The 16,227-nt window shown below is 39.6% G+C and overlaps 1 protein-coding gene across 1 annotated transcript in view; it reads left to right on the top strand.

Moving 5' to 3' along the window:
- The first annotated feature begins 241 nt into the window (after positions 1-241).
- The window catches only part of Fbxw11 (F-box and WD repeat domain containing 11), a 131,046-nt gene continuing 115,060 nt past the window's right edge, over positions 242-16,227 (top strand). The window contains exon 1 of the mRNA XM_005376332.2: positions 242-463. Within this exon, the coding sequence (XP_005376389.1) occupies positions 419-463 (45 nt within the window). The 5' untranslated portion in view covers positions 242-418. The remainder of the gene's footprint in view (positions 464-16,227) is intronic.

The raw sequence follows: 16,227 nt of genomic DNA, 5'->3' as shown, positions 1-16,227 counted from the left end.
AAACGAGCCGGAAAAAGAACCAGCGCGCAAGGCTTTCTGGGACCTGTAGTCGCGGTGCAGCCGAGGCCTTACCCTGAACAAGCCCTTAATTCTTTAGGTCTGCACTCGCAGGATTTACAGTCGAGCTTTCCATTCTGCTCAGAATTCCGTCTCGGGCTGCCAACAGAGAGTGGTCCGGGATCCGCTTTGTGTTCCCACAACGCCCTGCGGGGCTCGCGGCGCCTGCTGGGAGTTGTAGTCCTTGCTCTGCGTACTGCGTTCGCCGAGGGGGAGGGCGGAGCTGCCGGCGGCCCGGGCGGGCTGGCAGCTAGAGTGGGTGCGAGAGCCGCCTCCGCCTCTGCCGCCTCCGCCGTCGCCTCCTCCGCCCGGGCCGTTCGCTGCTGCGTGGGTAGAGCGAGGCGGGGCCGCCGGGGCCGCCATGGAGCCCGACTCGGTGATTGAGGACAAGACCATCGAGCTTATGGTGAGTGCGGCCCGCTGGACCGTCCGTTCTTCCTTCCGCCCGGCCCCGGCCGGGCCTGCCCACCTCAGCGTCCCGCGCGAGGCCAGCCCCAGCCCTTCCTGGCCGCCTCGGCCCAGGCTCTCGCCCCCCGCCTTCCTTGGCCTTCGGCCCGGCGCGGTTCCTCCTGATCCCTCGAGATCTCAGGCTGGCTTCAGCCCGGCCCCCTCCATGCCCCCCGGATCGCCCCCTCCCTTCCCGTCTCCGGGCCCATTCTTCGGACGACCCTCGCACGGGTGTGCAGCAGCTTTAGGTCACCCTTAGTCTAGCATCTCATCCTCCTTCTGTAGGAGGGGGAGCTCCCCCTCCCGCCCGGTATTTCTCCGGCCCAGGCCCGCACCGCGCTTCCAAGCCCCACTCAGGCCGAAGAGATGGTGGTGGGAGGGTGTAGGGAGGAGAGCGGCTAGGGCTGCCTGGGCCTCCGCTTCGTAGAGGGGTTTCAGCACCTTCTCCTCCACCTTTGGCTGTGTGGATGCCGAGATAGGCCCTAGAGGGCTCTGGCTGGGGAGCTCTCGGTTTTGAAGCTGTGACGGATAAGGGGCCTCTTTCGCGGCCCCGTGGTGTCAGGCTTCTCGGACAAAGGGGTTTCCTACCCGGCGGTGAGGGCTGTTTGCAGAGCAAGGCTCCAGGTATTCTGGATTCCATCCCCCAGGAAAGGGGAAACCATAACTTTACGTTTTCCAGAACTGCTTTGAGAAATGGGGGAGGAAGAGAAAGTCGTCCTCATCACTGCCACCAGTTCTTTCTTAAAAAAAGAAAGAAAAGAAAAAAAAAAAAAAGAAAAAAAGAAAAATGAAGCCCCACTCCGCATCCGTTTTCTGGTAGAAACCATTAGTAGCCAGGCTAGCACCACTGGTCCACGGACGCCTCCAATGTCTTTCCTCCCCTATGACTTGTAGCCAGGAGGAATTTTTAGAAACAGGACTGTGGCTATGAGAGAGTGGCTAGTAGAAGTGAAGAATTTGCTAATTGCTGGATGATTTGGTAGAAGAAATAAAATATGGTAGGTATTACCTGCCAATTTGAACATTAGGGAAATCAGACTGCACTCTGGAGAGTTGAGAGGAAGTCTTTGCCTCCGCAAATGGACATTCACAGGTTTCTTCCTGTGGAAACCTTGACAGTTTCTTCTATCTCCGCTAACACAGTAACAACTTTACTCCACAGTTGAGAGGAAAGGTGAAAGAATTTACTTAACCTAGCGCAGTGTTTTCCTAGCCGATTTTCGCCAATGTGAAAATGTTTATTGAGTCAGTGATTCCACTGGGTAGGGATGGTGACATCAGAGCCACTTCCCCCATTTAACACTATAAATAATAAATGGTGACACTGAAAGTCTGTTGGATAGCTGCATGGTTTCTGTGGATGATGGTATCTGGGGAGTTGAGATGCATATTTTAAAAACGGAGGTACGGTAGCATAAATACTGAGAGGTAGCTTCATATTCGCTGTCCTTTGTATAATTCATAGAATCGGACTTCTACTCTTCTTGAAAACTGGGAGATGGGGGTGGTCTGGTGTACTTTCTGATTTTTGTTTGTGTTTGAGTGCTTATGTGGTTGTTTTCATTTATTGAGTACTTTTTTCTTTTCAGCATTATCAAACTATGGTCAAGAATTTGATATTCTGCAATTTTTGTAGTTATTATTTTGGTAATATATCTTAATTGGAATGATGTATATTACATATTCTTAAAGATGTGCAATACATTACTTAAAACGGAGTATTTCTGAAACGTAATCTGGTATCTCTATGAATATGAAATAGGCTGTTTTGTGCTTCTTCCATTTCCATTCATTTAAAAAGAATAACTAAAACGTCTTTATTCAAGTGAGCTAGAAGAAATACAGTGTAACTCAAGTCAGTGCCTATGAGTGTATGGTTAAAAATCTTTGGCCTAAATTTACTGATTTTCTGTGTTCATAGCTTAGAAAGTTTTGATTTTAGACCTGGGGTGCAGCTCAGTGGTAGAACACATGCTTAGCGTGCATGAGGCCCTGAGTTCAATCTCCAGTACCACAACCACCAAAAAATAAGTTTTAATTTTATATGAAAGTATTTATCTCTGGTCTGAAAAGAGATTTTAATTATTTAAGGACATTACAAACTAAGATTTAAGCTAACATTCTTAGAAAATTTAACAAAGAGTTTTGTAGTTGTGACCAATTAAAGTTGTGACTTTCATTTAAGGATTTTGATATTTCCTGAAAGGGACAGTTGTTTAGACTTTTAGACAACTCTTTTCATAAACATATGTGTATTTATTTTAGTATAGTAGGGTAGGATAAGTGCTTAACCACTGACAAAGTAAATCCAGTATCAAATGCAGGAATGATGATACCTTAAAATCCAATTGCTTGTGGTTTTCTGCATTTGCTGACATCTAAATCATGCTTTCCAAAAGTAGGTAAAAATGTTTTTAATATTTTGGTTTCAAAGTAACATAATAGAAGCAGAGGAAGGGGTTAAATTGATGGTTATCTTGAAACCCTACAGCATGAAATATTTTAGATTTTTATGCGTCAGCTTCAATACTCAAGTATTTGTGATTGTGCTGCTTGTACTAGTTTGGTACTTAATGGTTAACAGGATTACTTTCATGTGATATTCCAGAATGTACTGTATTAAAAGAGGAAATAGACTTTTTGGTCATCTCCATTTCTTAATATTTATCCCTCTACTTTGATCTTTTCTTTTGAGAAGATTCTTTTTTTTCTCATGCAGGCCTTAGAGTCTCTCAAATGCTAGGCCAGTGCTTTAGTGCTGTGCTGTAACTGCTCCCATATATTGCACTTCTGGATTTTTTTTTTTTTTTTTTTTTTTGTCTTTTTGAGACAGGGTCTCGCTATGCAGTTCAGTCCATCTGTGGCCTTGAACTCACAACGATCCTCCTGCCTCAGCCTCCCAAGTGCTGGGATTACAGGCATGTGCCATCATGCCCGGCTATATTGCACTTCTGATTGATAGGAAATAAAGCTGGTTACAGTTGAGACTGGGGGTGGTATAGCTTAACAGTAGATTGCATGATTTACATTCCAGAGGCCGTGGGTTTAATCCTCAGTACCACAAACAACACAAACAACAGCAAAAACCAAGCAAACAAAAAACCTAGAGAATAATGAAATCTCCAAATTTCCTACCCCTGTGACTTTTATTCTTACTTGAGGCCTGAGTCTACAAAAGTATGTCTCCCTCTGACCTGCATAGGATTGAGACTGTGAGCTCTTTACTTTTTCAATACTGAGGATTGAAGTCAGGGCTTTGAGCATACTAGGCAAGTGCTCTGCCACTGAGTTATATTTTCAGCTCTCTTTCTTTTTTTTTTTTAAAATTATATTTTGAGACAGGGTCTCTCTATGAAGTTCAGAGTGGCTCTGAAAGCACTATGTAGCCGAGGCTGACTTTGAACTCAAGACAATCCTCTGGCCTCAGCCTCCCAAGTGCTGGGATTATAGGCGTGCACCACAACACCTCACCTGGTTTAGCCTTCTTATTTTTTGAGACAGGATCTTGTTAATTTGTCCAAGCTCACCTTTGAACTTATGGTCCTGTGATCCCCCTTACTCAGTCTGGAGAGTATCTGGGACTGCAGATGTGTGCCACTATGTCAGACCAAAACTGATTGTGACAACTGAATTTACAATTACTACGAGAGAATAATTTAGTCACCATATGACTTTCATGGCCCTATATTGGCCTAGTACTATACCTACCTTGTGGGCCTGTTTTTCAAACTTTTTACTTCAGTAATACCAGCTTTATTATGAATGAGGTAGAAGAGTAGTAGTTTATTTTGGACATATACAGAAAGTATCAGGCTATATCTAATTCAGTGGGCTTCACTGGGAAGAATGGAAGCTCTGCATTATATATCATTTATTAACTCTTGATTGGAAATTAGAGTTTTTATTCTATCACTCATCACTAGCCTCATCACAAAGGTGCTGATTGGAAGGGAGAGATGGTTGGTCCATTTTGAAAGGTAGCAGAACTTGATTTTAAAAGTTTAGGAATAGTAATCCTATCTCATCTAGAGGTGTGAGCAAATCTCTTCCCCCTTTACACAATGGGCATTTTATACTCTGTTATTAACTGTTGAATAATTATCCTTTGTTAAGTGACCTTGAGTGAGTCATTTCCTTTCCTGTCGTATCTCATGTGGCTATACTACTTGTTGAATGAAGTAGTATATAGGTTAAAATACATTGGCTTTTATTAGGAAGGGGTGCTATAAATGCTACTTTTAGAGCTGTTGAAGTATAGGCAGGCCATAAGACCAAGGAGCTGAAAAAAAACTGATGTTATTGAAGAGTTTTCTCCCTTGTATTTTTCAGTATACTTTTTTTCTGTCTCATTGTTGAGACAGAGGTGATCTAAAAGGTGAATGTTTGGTGACTCCATTAAGAAGTTGGAGATTTGCTATCATATTCATACCTTCAGTGGTGTGCTAATTTACCAAGTGTAGATTAAAGGGATGCAGGTTTCACTAGGGCCTACATAAATAAACCACATTTATATTTCTAGACCTCATTGACCTGCCAAAAGAGGCTGTGGCTCAAATATATCGGTCTTTGCCTGTGATTTTGGAGTAGGTTAGATTTCCTTTCAGTGTTGACAAGCATAAACATGTCTTGCACATGTGTCTTGGCACTGTTGGTCCCTGACTGCTATAATCTCTATCCTGCAAACTGAGAGAGATAGCCAGGGAAATTATGAGGGCATTGCATAGATTCACAGTACAGCACATATATCTTGCTGAATAGGGCTGTTTGGGCCCATAAATTCTAGAAACAGTTTTTTATTTTGTGAGTTCTCTGGATTCCTAGGTTTCACCTTGTATTATTTCCAGTTTATGGGAAGGAAAGCATTTTTGAAAATTCCAGTGATTACACTTGTAGTCTCCCATCTGACTTTTCTTCTCACTTTTTTAGAGTTACTTCTTTGATTGAGCCACACTGCTCCCACTTTGCTTTGTCATTAGTGGTATGAACTGCTAAGGCAATTGAACGCTACTGATATTTACTGAAAGGACTTAATGGTTTGCTCTCTAGCCAAATAGGCTTAGGTGACATCTCAGTAATCTTTTTTGTTTATACTAATAATCTGTGAACTCACAAAAACAATAGATACCACCTCTTTTGATGTCAGTTTATACTGTGGTGGCAGATACCATCTTGTTTTGTCTGCATGATAATCATTGTTAAGTGAATGAATTCTGGGACTTGGAGGTACTTAACATATTCTGCGCTTTATTGTAGTTGCCTGAGTATGTTCCCTGTGAAATAATGAACTCAAGGAAAGAGATGGAACTTTACTTATCTTCCTCTGACACACAGCTCTCTTATACACATTGCATTCTTGTAGGTGTTCAGTAAATGTTAAATTGAATTTTCTAGGTGATTGTTTTCATACATTGTTGCCTTCCACCTTTATCTTTACTATCTTTCTGGAAAATTTCATTTAATAATTCTCAGTGTTGATAACTTTAATGAGACGTATGTATATCCTGCTGAGTATTGTAGACGCTTGTAGTTGTGTCTAAATTCCCTTTGCAGAAGCTATATCTAAGTGATCCCTAATGCACAGCACATGAGTGCTCAGTATTCATTGGTTAAATTTAATGTTAGGGTCCACCCACCCGCCCATGCTGTGAAACCTTTTAAGATTCCTTTTGATAACCTTAAGACAAAGATGGGGATGAATATAGAAGAATGTCTGGTGAGTGTTCTTCACATAGGGACCTCCATAGACATTTTAACCATTATTTACAGACTTACACATGCAGATTGATTTGCATACATCCTGCACTGGTTTTTAGCAAAGTACTGGGGAAAGCAAGGTCTTTTTATATCCGTTGTGAGTTTGCCAAACAGTTCATAAGCTCTAAGCAGAGTCATTTGTTTTTAGAAAGCTTGATTTAGCTGAGGGTAAGGCCTGCTGTTCAGTGGAACCACCTGAGTTTGTATTCCAACTCTGGCACTGTGTGTCCTTAAAGGAAACCTTTTTGTGGTGTAATTTAACTATCTGTAAAAATAAGAAAACTAAATATTGCTGAGTTGTTGGGAGGATTATGAGAGAGACATATGTGAAAGAACTTTGCAGAGCCTTACTTTTCAGCAAGTGCTGGCCTGATTAACTTTATCAAGTACTGGGCCTGGGGATTTAGCTCAGTGGCACAGTGCCTGCCTGGCAAGCGGGAGGTTGTGAGTTCAATTCCTGGTACCGGAAAAAAAAAAAACCAAAATCAAACTAAAACAAAACAAAACAAAAACTTTACCAAGTACTATGGGGACCATGTTTTATAAAGCAAAATCAAGACAGATGGTGTGGAAAGTTTTAATTTTTTTCTCTTTAGTTGTGCATGGATTTATTTGTAAAGCTTTACAGAGGCCTAACATTCAGTTGCTTTTAGCCCCATGCATTTAATGAGCCATCTTTAAGGGGAAAGGATTAAATCATACAGCGTCAGTACTGGCTTGGAAAATCTGGAGGGTACTGTTAGTTACAGTTACTAAGAACTACCATTGTGGCCTGATTAGAGGTGTGCTACAACAGAGAACTCATCCAGTCCTGTTTTACATATCTTAGAAAGAGACTAATGATTAGTTTGCTGGAACATTGAGCATTCTGATTTAATGATTGTCCAGTTTACTTTAGACTGGGAGATTACGATTTTTGATCTCATTTTTAGTAAAGTGGATGATTTAGGCCTTGAACAGAACAAGCAAGATTTTCTTTTGGGTTGCATTGTTGTTCAGTGAAGTAAGTTGACAATATGGGGGAAAAAAACCTGTTGGTCAGGAAAGAGCTTGTTATCCTTTGTTAAGTTTCTGCTTGATCACAATTGCTTAACAGGAAGTTTGTCTTTGTAGGCAAATGAGAGACAGACCAGGAAGACCTGACAATCCAGTAGGGTATCTCTAACCTTGATCTTACTGTTTTAATAAAACTCAAAGATTGTAGAGTTCTGTGATACCAGCAGGCAGCATTTTTAGGAAATTCCCTTGTGGTTAGTCAGGATCTTCACTGGATGGAGAGCTGTGAAGTAAGAAACATGGGGATATTAACATGGAAAATGAAAAAAAGGAAAATGTCTGTTAGCAGTCAAGTGTGCAAATATAAGAATAATGAATGTAGAAAAATCAAGGGAGAGCTCTACTATTAAGAAAAAAGAACTTGAGTACTTTATAGGTTTTTTTTTTTTTTTTTTTTTTGGGGGGGGAGGATTGAACCTAGAGTGCTGAGCTACAACTCCAGCCTCTCTAAAATTTATTTTGAGATAGGGTCTTCCTAAGGGAGCAGGCTGGGCTTGAATTTGAGATCCTCCTCCCTCAGTTTTCCTGGTAGCTGAGAATACAGGTGTGTGCCTCTGCCCAGCTTAATTTTAATTTTTTTAACTGCTAAATTGAGAACTTTTTTGAAAAACCAATTTTGAGAAGTAATAATAACGTATTCATTAACTCTCTGAAATTACTACCTGAGGCCAGGTGTTGTGGCCCATGCATGTAATCGCAGTACTCAGGCAGGCTGAGGCAGGAGGATCACTGTGAGTTTGAGGCCGACCTGGCCTATATAGTGAGTTAAAGGCTAGCCTGAACTGCATATTGAGACTGTCTTATAAAAAAAGAAAAAAATCTGTGCTTTGAAATTACTATTTGAGAGGAAAAAAGAGGCAGAGGACAGGAAGAATTTAGTTCTGACACTTCTTATCTGGCATCTGTTAATCTTTGTATCTCTAGCATGAGGCTTGTCACCAGTTAGGCACTGAAGAAATATTTTTTGAAGGAAAGGGAAAAAATTAACTCACTAATGCAGGGAAATGGCTTGAGGATTCAAAATGTTCAGAAAAGAGTCTGTTAGTCAAATTATTATGGTTGTGTTTTGCTGTCACTTGTTCTACATTTTGTACATTGTAATAAATTATATTCTGAAAAGTTTAGTATGTTTTACCCATTAGGTACTAATCGTGGCTTATTTGCTTCTTTTATCGAAATTGGATTCCCAGTTTGTACTTGACTTGAGCTCGAGAGTAGTAACACTTAATGGGAAAACTTGAGTACTCATCCCTCCCTTCCCCCCCCGGGGGGGGGGTCTTACTTATATGATCTCTATTAAGTTGTAAGTATTAAGATATTTTAATCTAATTTTTATGGTGAGGTTAATCATAGACTGGTGTTTCAGTCACTTCAGTTGCTTTGCCTACAGTGTGAAAAATCAGAACATCTTTGCTCATTGTCTGTGGACTAATAGCTAATCTTAGAAAACCATAGAATTTTCTTGGTTTCTTTGTCACAGATACTGATTTTGATGTTATTAAATACAAGGACTGCTTAAGCACTATTATACAATGTTTGATTTTAACGTTGATATTATGGGCCTTAGAACTGCCTGGCTCTTTGATAATGAAGTTCTTTTTAGTGGCAAGATCTAGGAGGTTTGTCTTTTAATGGCTGCTGGACTTGGGCTCAGTGAGGCTGAAGTTTTTATTCTGTATTTTTATAATTCTCTGTTTCCACGTTCATTGACTTTTAGGACCTTTGAGAGTAAAGCTTAGTTTCTTCTGTCCCAGGAATCATGGCCTTTCTGACCCTTGGACTTGAGAGACAGCAGTCCTCTGAAAAGGGCATGGGCTTTGTCATGTAGTAGACATGGGATGTTGGGCAAGTTCTTTCGTTTTGGTCTTTTTTGAGAATTAAATATGAGTAATTAACATAAAGAGTTGACCCATTAGTGACCCTTCAGTAAAGGTAGGTAATTTAATTACTGTCCTGCAGGAGCATTTGGCAGTAGTTTGGCAATCAAGGAAGTAGCAAATTTATGTACAAGTAAGTTCAGTCTTTTAAGTTTTTATCTGGGTCATACTGTTGAATACCTTTTCTCTCTCCCTTACGTAGTGTTTTACAATCTCAGTCTAATGGAGAAGTTGGTACAATAAAAAAGAATGTTGAAGGTGTCACCTAGTAAACTGTTTATTAGTGTTCTTTATTATTTTCTCTAGCTTCCTTGATAACTGGCCATTGTAGGGTATTAGCCTTTGTTGAATCAGAAGTTCACTCTTAAGTTGTCATGTGTTTTAAAATGTTCTATATTCCAGTCGAGGGGCGAGAATTTGGGTAATACGTGTAGATTTGATATTTTCTGTGTAGCACACCAAAAGATTTCTTTGTTGAGTGTTTAAGTAAGTATCTTTCGTGAGCTATCTGAACCCTCTTGTGCCATTCATTTTGGCTGACAAACTATTTTTGTAATGATGTAGATGTCTTAGAAAACAGATATAAGTGTTCATTGTAGCTGAATAGTCTGGGACAGTTTATATGGATGGTAGAGTAAATTTTAAGTTGCCCTCTTTTGGAAGTTGCATGCTATTTATCATGAATAAATATTAATATTAGTGATGTTTCATTATTTGCCGCATCAAATTTAGTATTCTTCTCTTAACACAGAGGTAGATAATACTGCCAAAGACCTTTCACACAAATAGCTGACTTAGGGGTTGTGTTTTTTTTTCTGTGCCTCAGATCCACCATTCCATTGACCCTTCCTTTCATTTCTTGGTGGCTGTCCTTTGGCGCTGGTGCCATGGTAGGTGTATGGATTGCTTTCTGTCTTTCAACAGTTACCGAAGTGCATGTTTGGGATTTTGTTGAAGAAAGCTGGATACAGTAAACGGAAAGAATCTTGGAAGATGCTTGACTGCTGTCTTTTCTCAGACTAGTCTGAAAGGGAATACCCCCATTCATTCTGGATTGGTGGATCTGAAGTACAAAATATTTTCCAGGTAAGCGATTACCCTGTATTGTTTTGTTTTGTGAAACTCACCTCACTGCAAGAAACTTGAAAAAATTTTTATTTCTTTTTTCTATTACAAGGGGAAGGGGTGAATGTTGGATAAGTGTCCTTAGCATTACATTTGGATGTGGATCAGTGATGGCATGTGTGGCAGAACTGTTAGTAAAAACTTAGTTTCAATGTAAGAAGTGCAGTTATAGGCCCATTTTTTTTTTTTTTTTTTTTGGTCTTTTTTTGAGACAAGGCCTCACTGTGCAGTTCAGGCCGGCCTTGAGCTCAGTTTGTAGTCCAGGCTAGTCTTGAACTTGCAACGATCCCCCTGCCTCAGCCTCCCTCCCAAAGTGCTAGGATTACAGGAGTGTGCCACCACGCCTGGTTTATAGGCCCAATTTTTAATCAGAATCTTAACAGGGAATACAGTAAATAGGGAAACTTTTTAGGGTGGTGGATGGCTTGTAAAATATGGAAGACAAATTGTCACCTTTAGGTATTATCTAACATGATTTATAGTTAATATTTGGTCAAAATATTTTTTGTAGTCACAATGTAAAGTAGTGAGTGGTCTTTTATTCTTAGGATTCTAGGAAAGTTCACTAACTATAGCAACTGTTTATTGAGAACATCTGCTAAGGCACTGTTGTAAGCACTTTACATTTATTTCTTATTTAATTGGCATAGTGCTTTACTTGCATTTTTTGTTGTTTTTTTTTGAAACAAGGTCTCATTGTGTAGTTAAAGCTGGTTTTTTTTTTTTTTTTTTTTTTTTTTTTGTTTTTCTCCGGTACCGGGAACCGAACTCACGACCTTGCGCATGCCAGGCAGGCGCTTTTGCCGCTGAGCTAAATCCCCAGCCCCTTAAAGCTGGTTTTGAACTTTCAGTGATCTTCCTGCTGCAGCCTCCTGAGTGCTGGGATTACTGGTGTGTACCACCAAGACCAGCTACTTGCATTTTATAGGTAGTGAAATGAAGCTCGTAAGTGCTAAGTAAGTGCAAGTTGCTCAGGGTCATATAGCTAATAAGTGGCATGGCCAAGTTTTAAGCTTAGGTCTTTCTGTCACCCAAATGTGGGCTTTTTTGTCTTGCCGTATTTGCTGAAGGTTTTTTTTTGTTGTTGTTATTGTTTTGTTTTTTGAGACAGGCTTTGAGTGCACTATGTAGCCAAGGCTAGCCTCAAACGCTGGCAACCCTTCTGCCTCATGCTCCCAAGCATGAGGGATTATAGGCATACTGCTACGATACCCAGCTGAAGTTAGTATTTTAATAATCCTCCTGAGTGCTGCGATTACAGGCATGTGCTACCATTCCTGGCTCAGTTTGAGTTTTTTTTTCACAGTGGCTTTTCAGTTGACTAGCTCATGGTGGGTCATTGTTTGGCATAGTATTTTAATATTTGGTGCTCTGCTTACTTATGGAAAAATTACATGATCTTCAATCAGTTTATCAGTGAACATAAAAGTAATTGAAAGAGTTTACGGAGGCAATGCATTAAAATTTCAAAATGTGCTTTGTATGTGGGAGTATCATTTGGCCTCTTGAACTCAGACTCCTATCTTCCCAGTTCCTTCTTATTTATTTATTTATTTATTTATTTATTTATTTATTTATTTATTTATTTATTTTTTATTCCCAGTTCCTTCTTAGTATTTTCTGGTTACTTAAATAGTTCGTTAGCTCAGTATGTGGACTTCTTTTGACCTGTGGTTTGTCAGCTTTATAAGTAGGAAGTTGTCGGCCAGTTGTCGTAAAGCATGACCTTTTTTGGTATTGAATATTTTCTCCAGATTATTTTGTACTTCAGAAAATTTCTCTTTGGTATAGACTGACACTCTGACTTTGTGATCCCTGTTTTAGTTTCATTCTGTTGCACTTGCTATTATTTCTTCTAGAGAGCATTTTCCACACTTGTCATCTGAACGGCTGTCAGGGATGGTAGTGGTGGTGAGGAGGGTGGTAGCGGTGACAGCACTAGTAGAAGTAATAGCAGTTAAGAGTTCCTGAGCACTTAGTCTATATGGAGGATGATTCTAGGCACTTTATAAACTCATTTTATCCTTATAGCATCCTGATGAGGTAGGTACCTTTAGTTCTACTTCACTGATGAGGAAACTGAAGAATAGGGTAGGTAGATAACATGCTGAAGGTCACATTTTGTAAGAGACAAAAGATGGGTGTCATTCTTGTAGACTGAGGAAGAACAATTGCAAGTTTGAGCCCAGCCCAGGCAATTTAGTGACTTAGTGAGATCCTGTCTCAAAATTAAAAATAAAAAGGCCGGGGATATGGGGATGTAGCTTAGTGTGAAAGCCCTGCCTGGGTTGAATCCCCAATACCACCACCAAAAAAAAAAAAAAAGAGAAAAAAAAAGAGAAAAAGAAAAAAAAAATATGAAGTAGTCTGACTTCAGAGAATGTGAGAATGTTCTTCTAACCTCTGCTGTCCAACTAGTTTACAGTGGAGGAGCAGAAATCCTAAAGTGTAGAATTGTATAGTTTTCTGACTGTAAAGATATTATTGCAAAGGAAAAGGAAGTAATTGTTGAATACATGTTTCTTACCTTCTCTAGAAAACAGTCTAGTTCTCAGGTTTTATCTTAGCCATCCCAAGGATATTTATCAGACTGTTTCCTAGGAGAACCCACAATTGGTTAGTTTGAGGTTATGCTTTAGAATAGTGCTGTGGGACAGTATTTGCTATGAAGATCGAAAGGTTCAAATATCTGCAGTCTTAACTGAATTATAAATTTTACTTAATTTTACTTAAATTTACATTTAAATAACCACATGTGCAGTTTTAGGGTTTACTGTTTTCCTAGGTCTTGCTATAGCGTCCTCAGAAATCTAATCTGATCTGTGTGCTTAGAGCAGCTCCTTATACCAGGGTTGGACCAACAGTAATCAGCTTTATGAGACTAATGTGTAAAAGCAGAATTCTAATTTGTGAATTTATAATAATATAGGTATAAGAGGCTGGGGATTTAGCTCACCAGCACAGCACCTGCCTGGCAAGCGCAACGTAGTGAGTTCGATTCCCGGTACCGGAAAAAAACCAAAAAAAAAAAAAAAAACAAAAAAACCAATGTATATACATATATGTAAATTTTGGCATGGTAGTATATTCCGTTTTGATAGACAGATTTGCATGTTTTTAATTTATATGCTGTTTTTAAAATTTTTTCTTTTTTTTTGAGAATGGGTCTTGCTCAGTAATTCAGGGTGACCTTGAATTTACTATGTAGCCCAGGCAGGCCTCTAACTTATGCTAGTCCTCCTGTCTCAGCTTTCTGAGTGCTGAGATTACAGCTGTGCACCACCATGCCTGGTCTTTTATGTCCTTTTTTTTAGTTCAGAGTGACCTGCAGACTCAAGTCAAATGATTGCAATACTTTTTAAGTAGGCTTTACCTAACAAATTAGCCTCAGAAGTGAGCTGTCTTCTGTATGGGACTGAAACCACTTCACTGAGTTTATGATAGGGATGGCTAGTTTTTCTTGATGGGAAAACCTCCTTCTTTACCTTGTGTGTTTTGTTTCCTAAATTTTGTGACTGAAGCACAGGTTAACATTTTTTAGACAGGTTAGTATTTTTAGCTCTTTTTATGTTACAGGTGTGGGAAGTTCTTTGTTTTCCTGAATGTTCCTTCTTCACTACTATGATCCATTTTGTGGCCTCTTTCTACTGAAACACAGGCCTTAGCTTATTTGATTTTGTTGTATAGTATGCCGAATGGGAACATATTCACAACACCGTGCCTGATGTTGCATTCTCTTTGGATTACATCATATTATTAAATGGAGCTTGTTTTTACTTTATCATTACATTGGGACTTACTCTTCTGTTCTTGAAGTAGAAAGAATGCATAGCTAAGTTTGTATTTTAGGCAGTTAGGTTTGGTGTAGGAAGGATTGAAGAGACCGAAGGCAGGAAGACCAGTCTGTCTTACGTGAACAATGATGGTGGACCAAAGCATTCATGGTGTGGATAATGGTAGGGGTGAGGGGAATATAGAAAAGATGTGGGTGATAGAATCTATAGAACTCAGGGATTGGTTTTAGCAGTAGGAGTTAAAAGGAATAATAGCATGACTTTTTGAGTTTTACTTCGGGCACCTGAATGGGTATGTTTTCTTCTCCAGGAGAGGGGATACTAGAAGAGGAGACTGGGGAGGAGAAAGAGTGAGTTCACTTTGGATTGTACAAATTTGACTTCCCTGTGGGTGAATACTCTTAAGGGGAGAAGTATGTGCAGTACTGGGAATGCTCATTTGGAGCACACTAGAGAGGGTAGGTTTAGAGAACAATAGTTTTTAGCCTTGGTGCTACCTGACTTTTACTTGGTACATTTACAAGATTACCCAGATGAGGATTGGAAAAATCTCTCTGTCAGTGTATAGGGATGCCAACATAAAGAAATGGTGTATAGCTCAGGTTAGAACCTGAGATCATACATGATGTTCACCAAGAGATGTTATTACCATTCTCTCCTTTTCATCCTGGTCGGAAATTTCATTACAGGTAGATGATACCCATTCCCATTCAACAAATCAGTGCATTGCATTTGGGTTGTGATTTTTCTCTCTCATTATAATTGGTTAATTAATAAAGGCATAGTTTTTGAATTCTTCTCTTTTTTTGTGGAACTAGGGGGTTGAACCCAGCTGTATTCCTAGCCCTTTTTCAGTTTTATTTTCAGAGTAGGTCTTGCTGAGTCACTTAGTTGCCCAAGCTGGCCTTAAATTTGCAGTCTTCCTGCCTGAGTCTCTGGAGTATCTGGGATTACAGGCCTATGCTACCATATCCAGTTTGAAATTTGTTTTTAAAAGCTCAGTGTTGTCATTTAACATCTTGTATGCCTTTACACAAATTCATTTCTGTGCATCTCGTTACAAAAACAAGAGAAAAAGAATTTAAACAGAGATGAAAAATAGAAATGTGCCCTTCTCTCAGCCTGTCTCAATTTCTAAATGCTAATCTAACTCTGGTAAAGATACATTTTTACATCACAACCTGTGCTGCCAGCACTTTTATCTACTTGTTAATGAAACAGTGAACCATTCCGGTGTTGGAGTGAAAATTAGCTGTGTTGGAATTAATGAAATGCTGTTTTGATCTCCAGTGTAACAGGTCCATAAGGGATTTTTAAGGCAAATTTTTCCTATAAATTATTTTCATCTTACGTATTTACTTTAGACAGTAATGGAGACCAAAGAGTTTTTCATAGCTACACTCAACAATACTTGAAAAATTTTTTGTATAGTTGTCTTGCAGGATGTACGGTATTCTGTATTCATTTGAGTATTTCCTCACAGTGTCATTCAACTTGTTTCCCCAGCTTCTATATTTCCTGTAAACTGGAAGTTTGGTAAGGTACACCCAGGTTAAGCATTCTGGCAGGACGACTTCCTCATAGGTGGTGTGTGCCTCACATGGAGTTCTATCAGGAGGTGCTTAATCACAGGTTATTCATTTGGAGCTGTGTGAAATTTGATCCCTTGGCTAAGGTGGTGACAGCCAGATCTCTCCATAATGAATGTACTTTTTTCCTCAGCTATTAGAGAGGAATGTGTGGACACTGTTTTGAGAACTTGTAAATATCTTTTTCATTTAGGACTTTTCACCCAGTGATTTCACTATCTTAATCCTCAAATCCATTATTACAATAGGTGTTACAGAATTCTGGTTTTTCTAGTTGTCATTCCTTCCACAGTTACTAGCTAACATTCACAGAGGATACCCTTGCGTTCATCAGTGTCTGAATGGTCCATTGCAGTGTTTACTAATGCTCAGATTGTCCCATATTTGGCTTCTGCTTCTTTTTGACATGATCGCATCAGTCTTAGTGTTCTTATTGACTTTTTTGGTACAGGTGTCCCAGGCTTGTCTTGTGTTATTCCCCGCACAACAAGAATCAGCCATTTCTCTAAGAGGCTGTGGTTCTTCTAG

The sequence above is a fragment of the Chinchilla lanigera genome, unplaced genomic scaffold (assembly GCF_000276665.1).
Source record: "Chinchilla lanigera isolate Chin_1 unplaced genomic scaffold, ChiLan1.0 scaffold00007, whole genome shotgun sequence".
Taxonomy (NCBI): Eukaryota; Metazoa; Chordata; class Mammalia; order Rodentia; family Chinchillidae; genus Chinchilla; species Chinchilla lanigera.
This window is presented reverse-complemented; position numbering and strand designations above follow the sequence as displayed.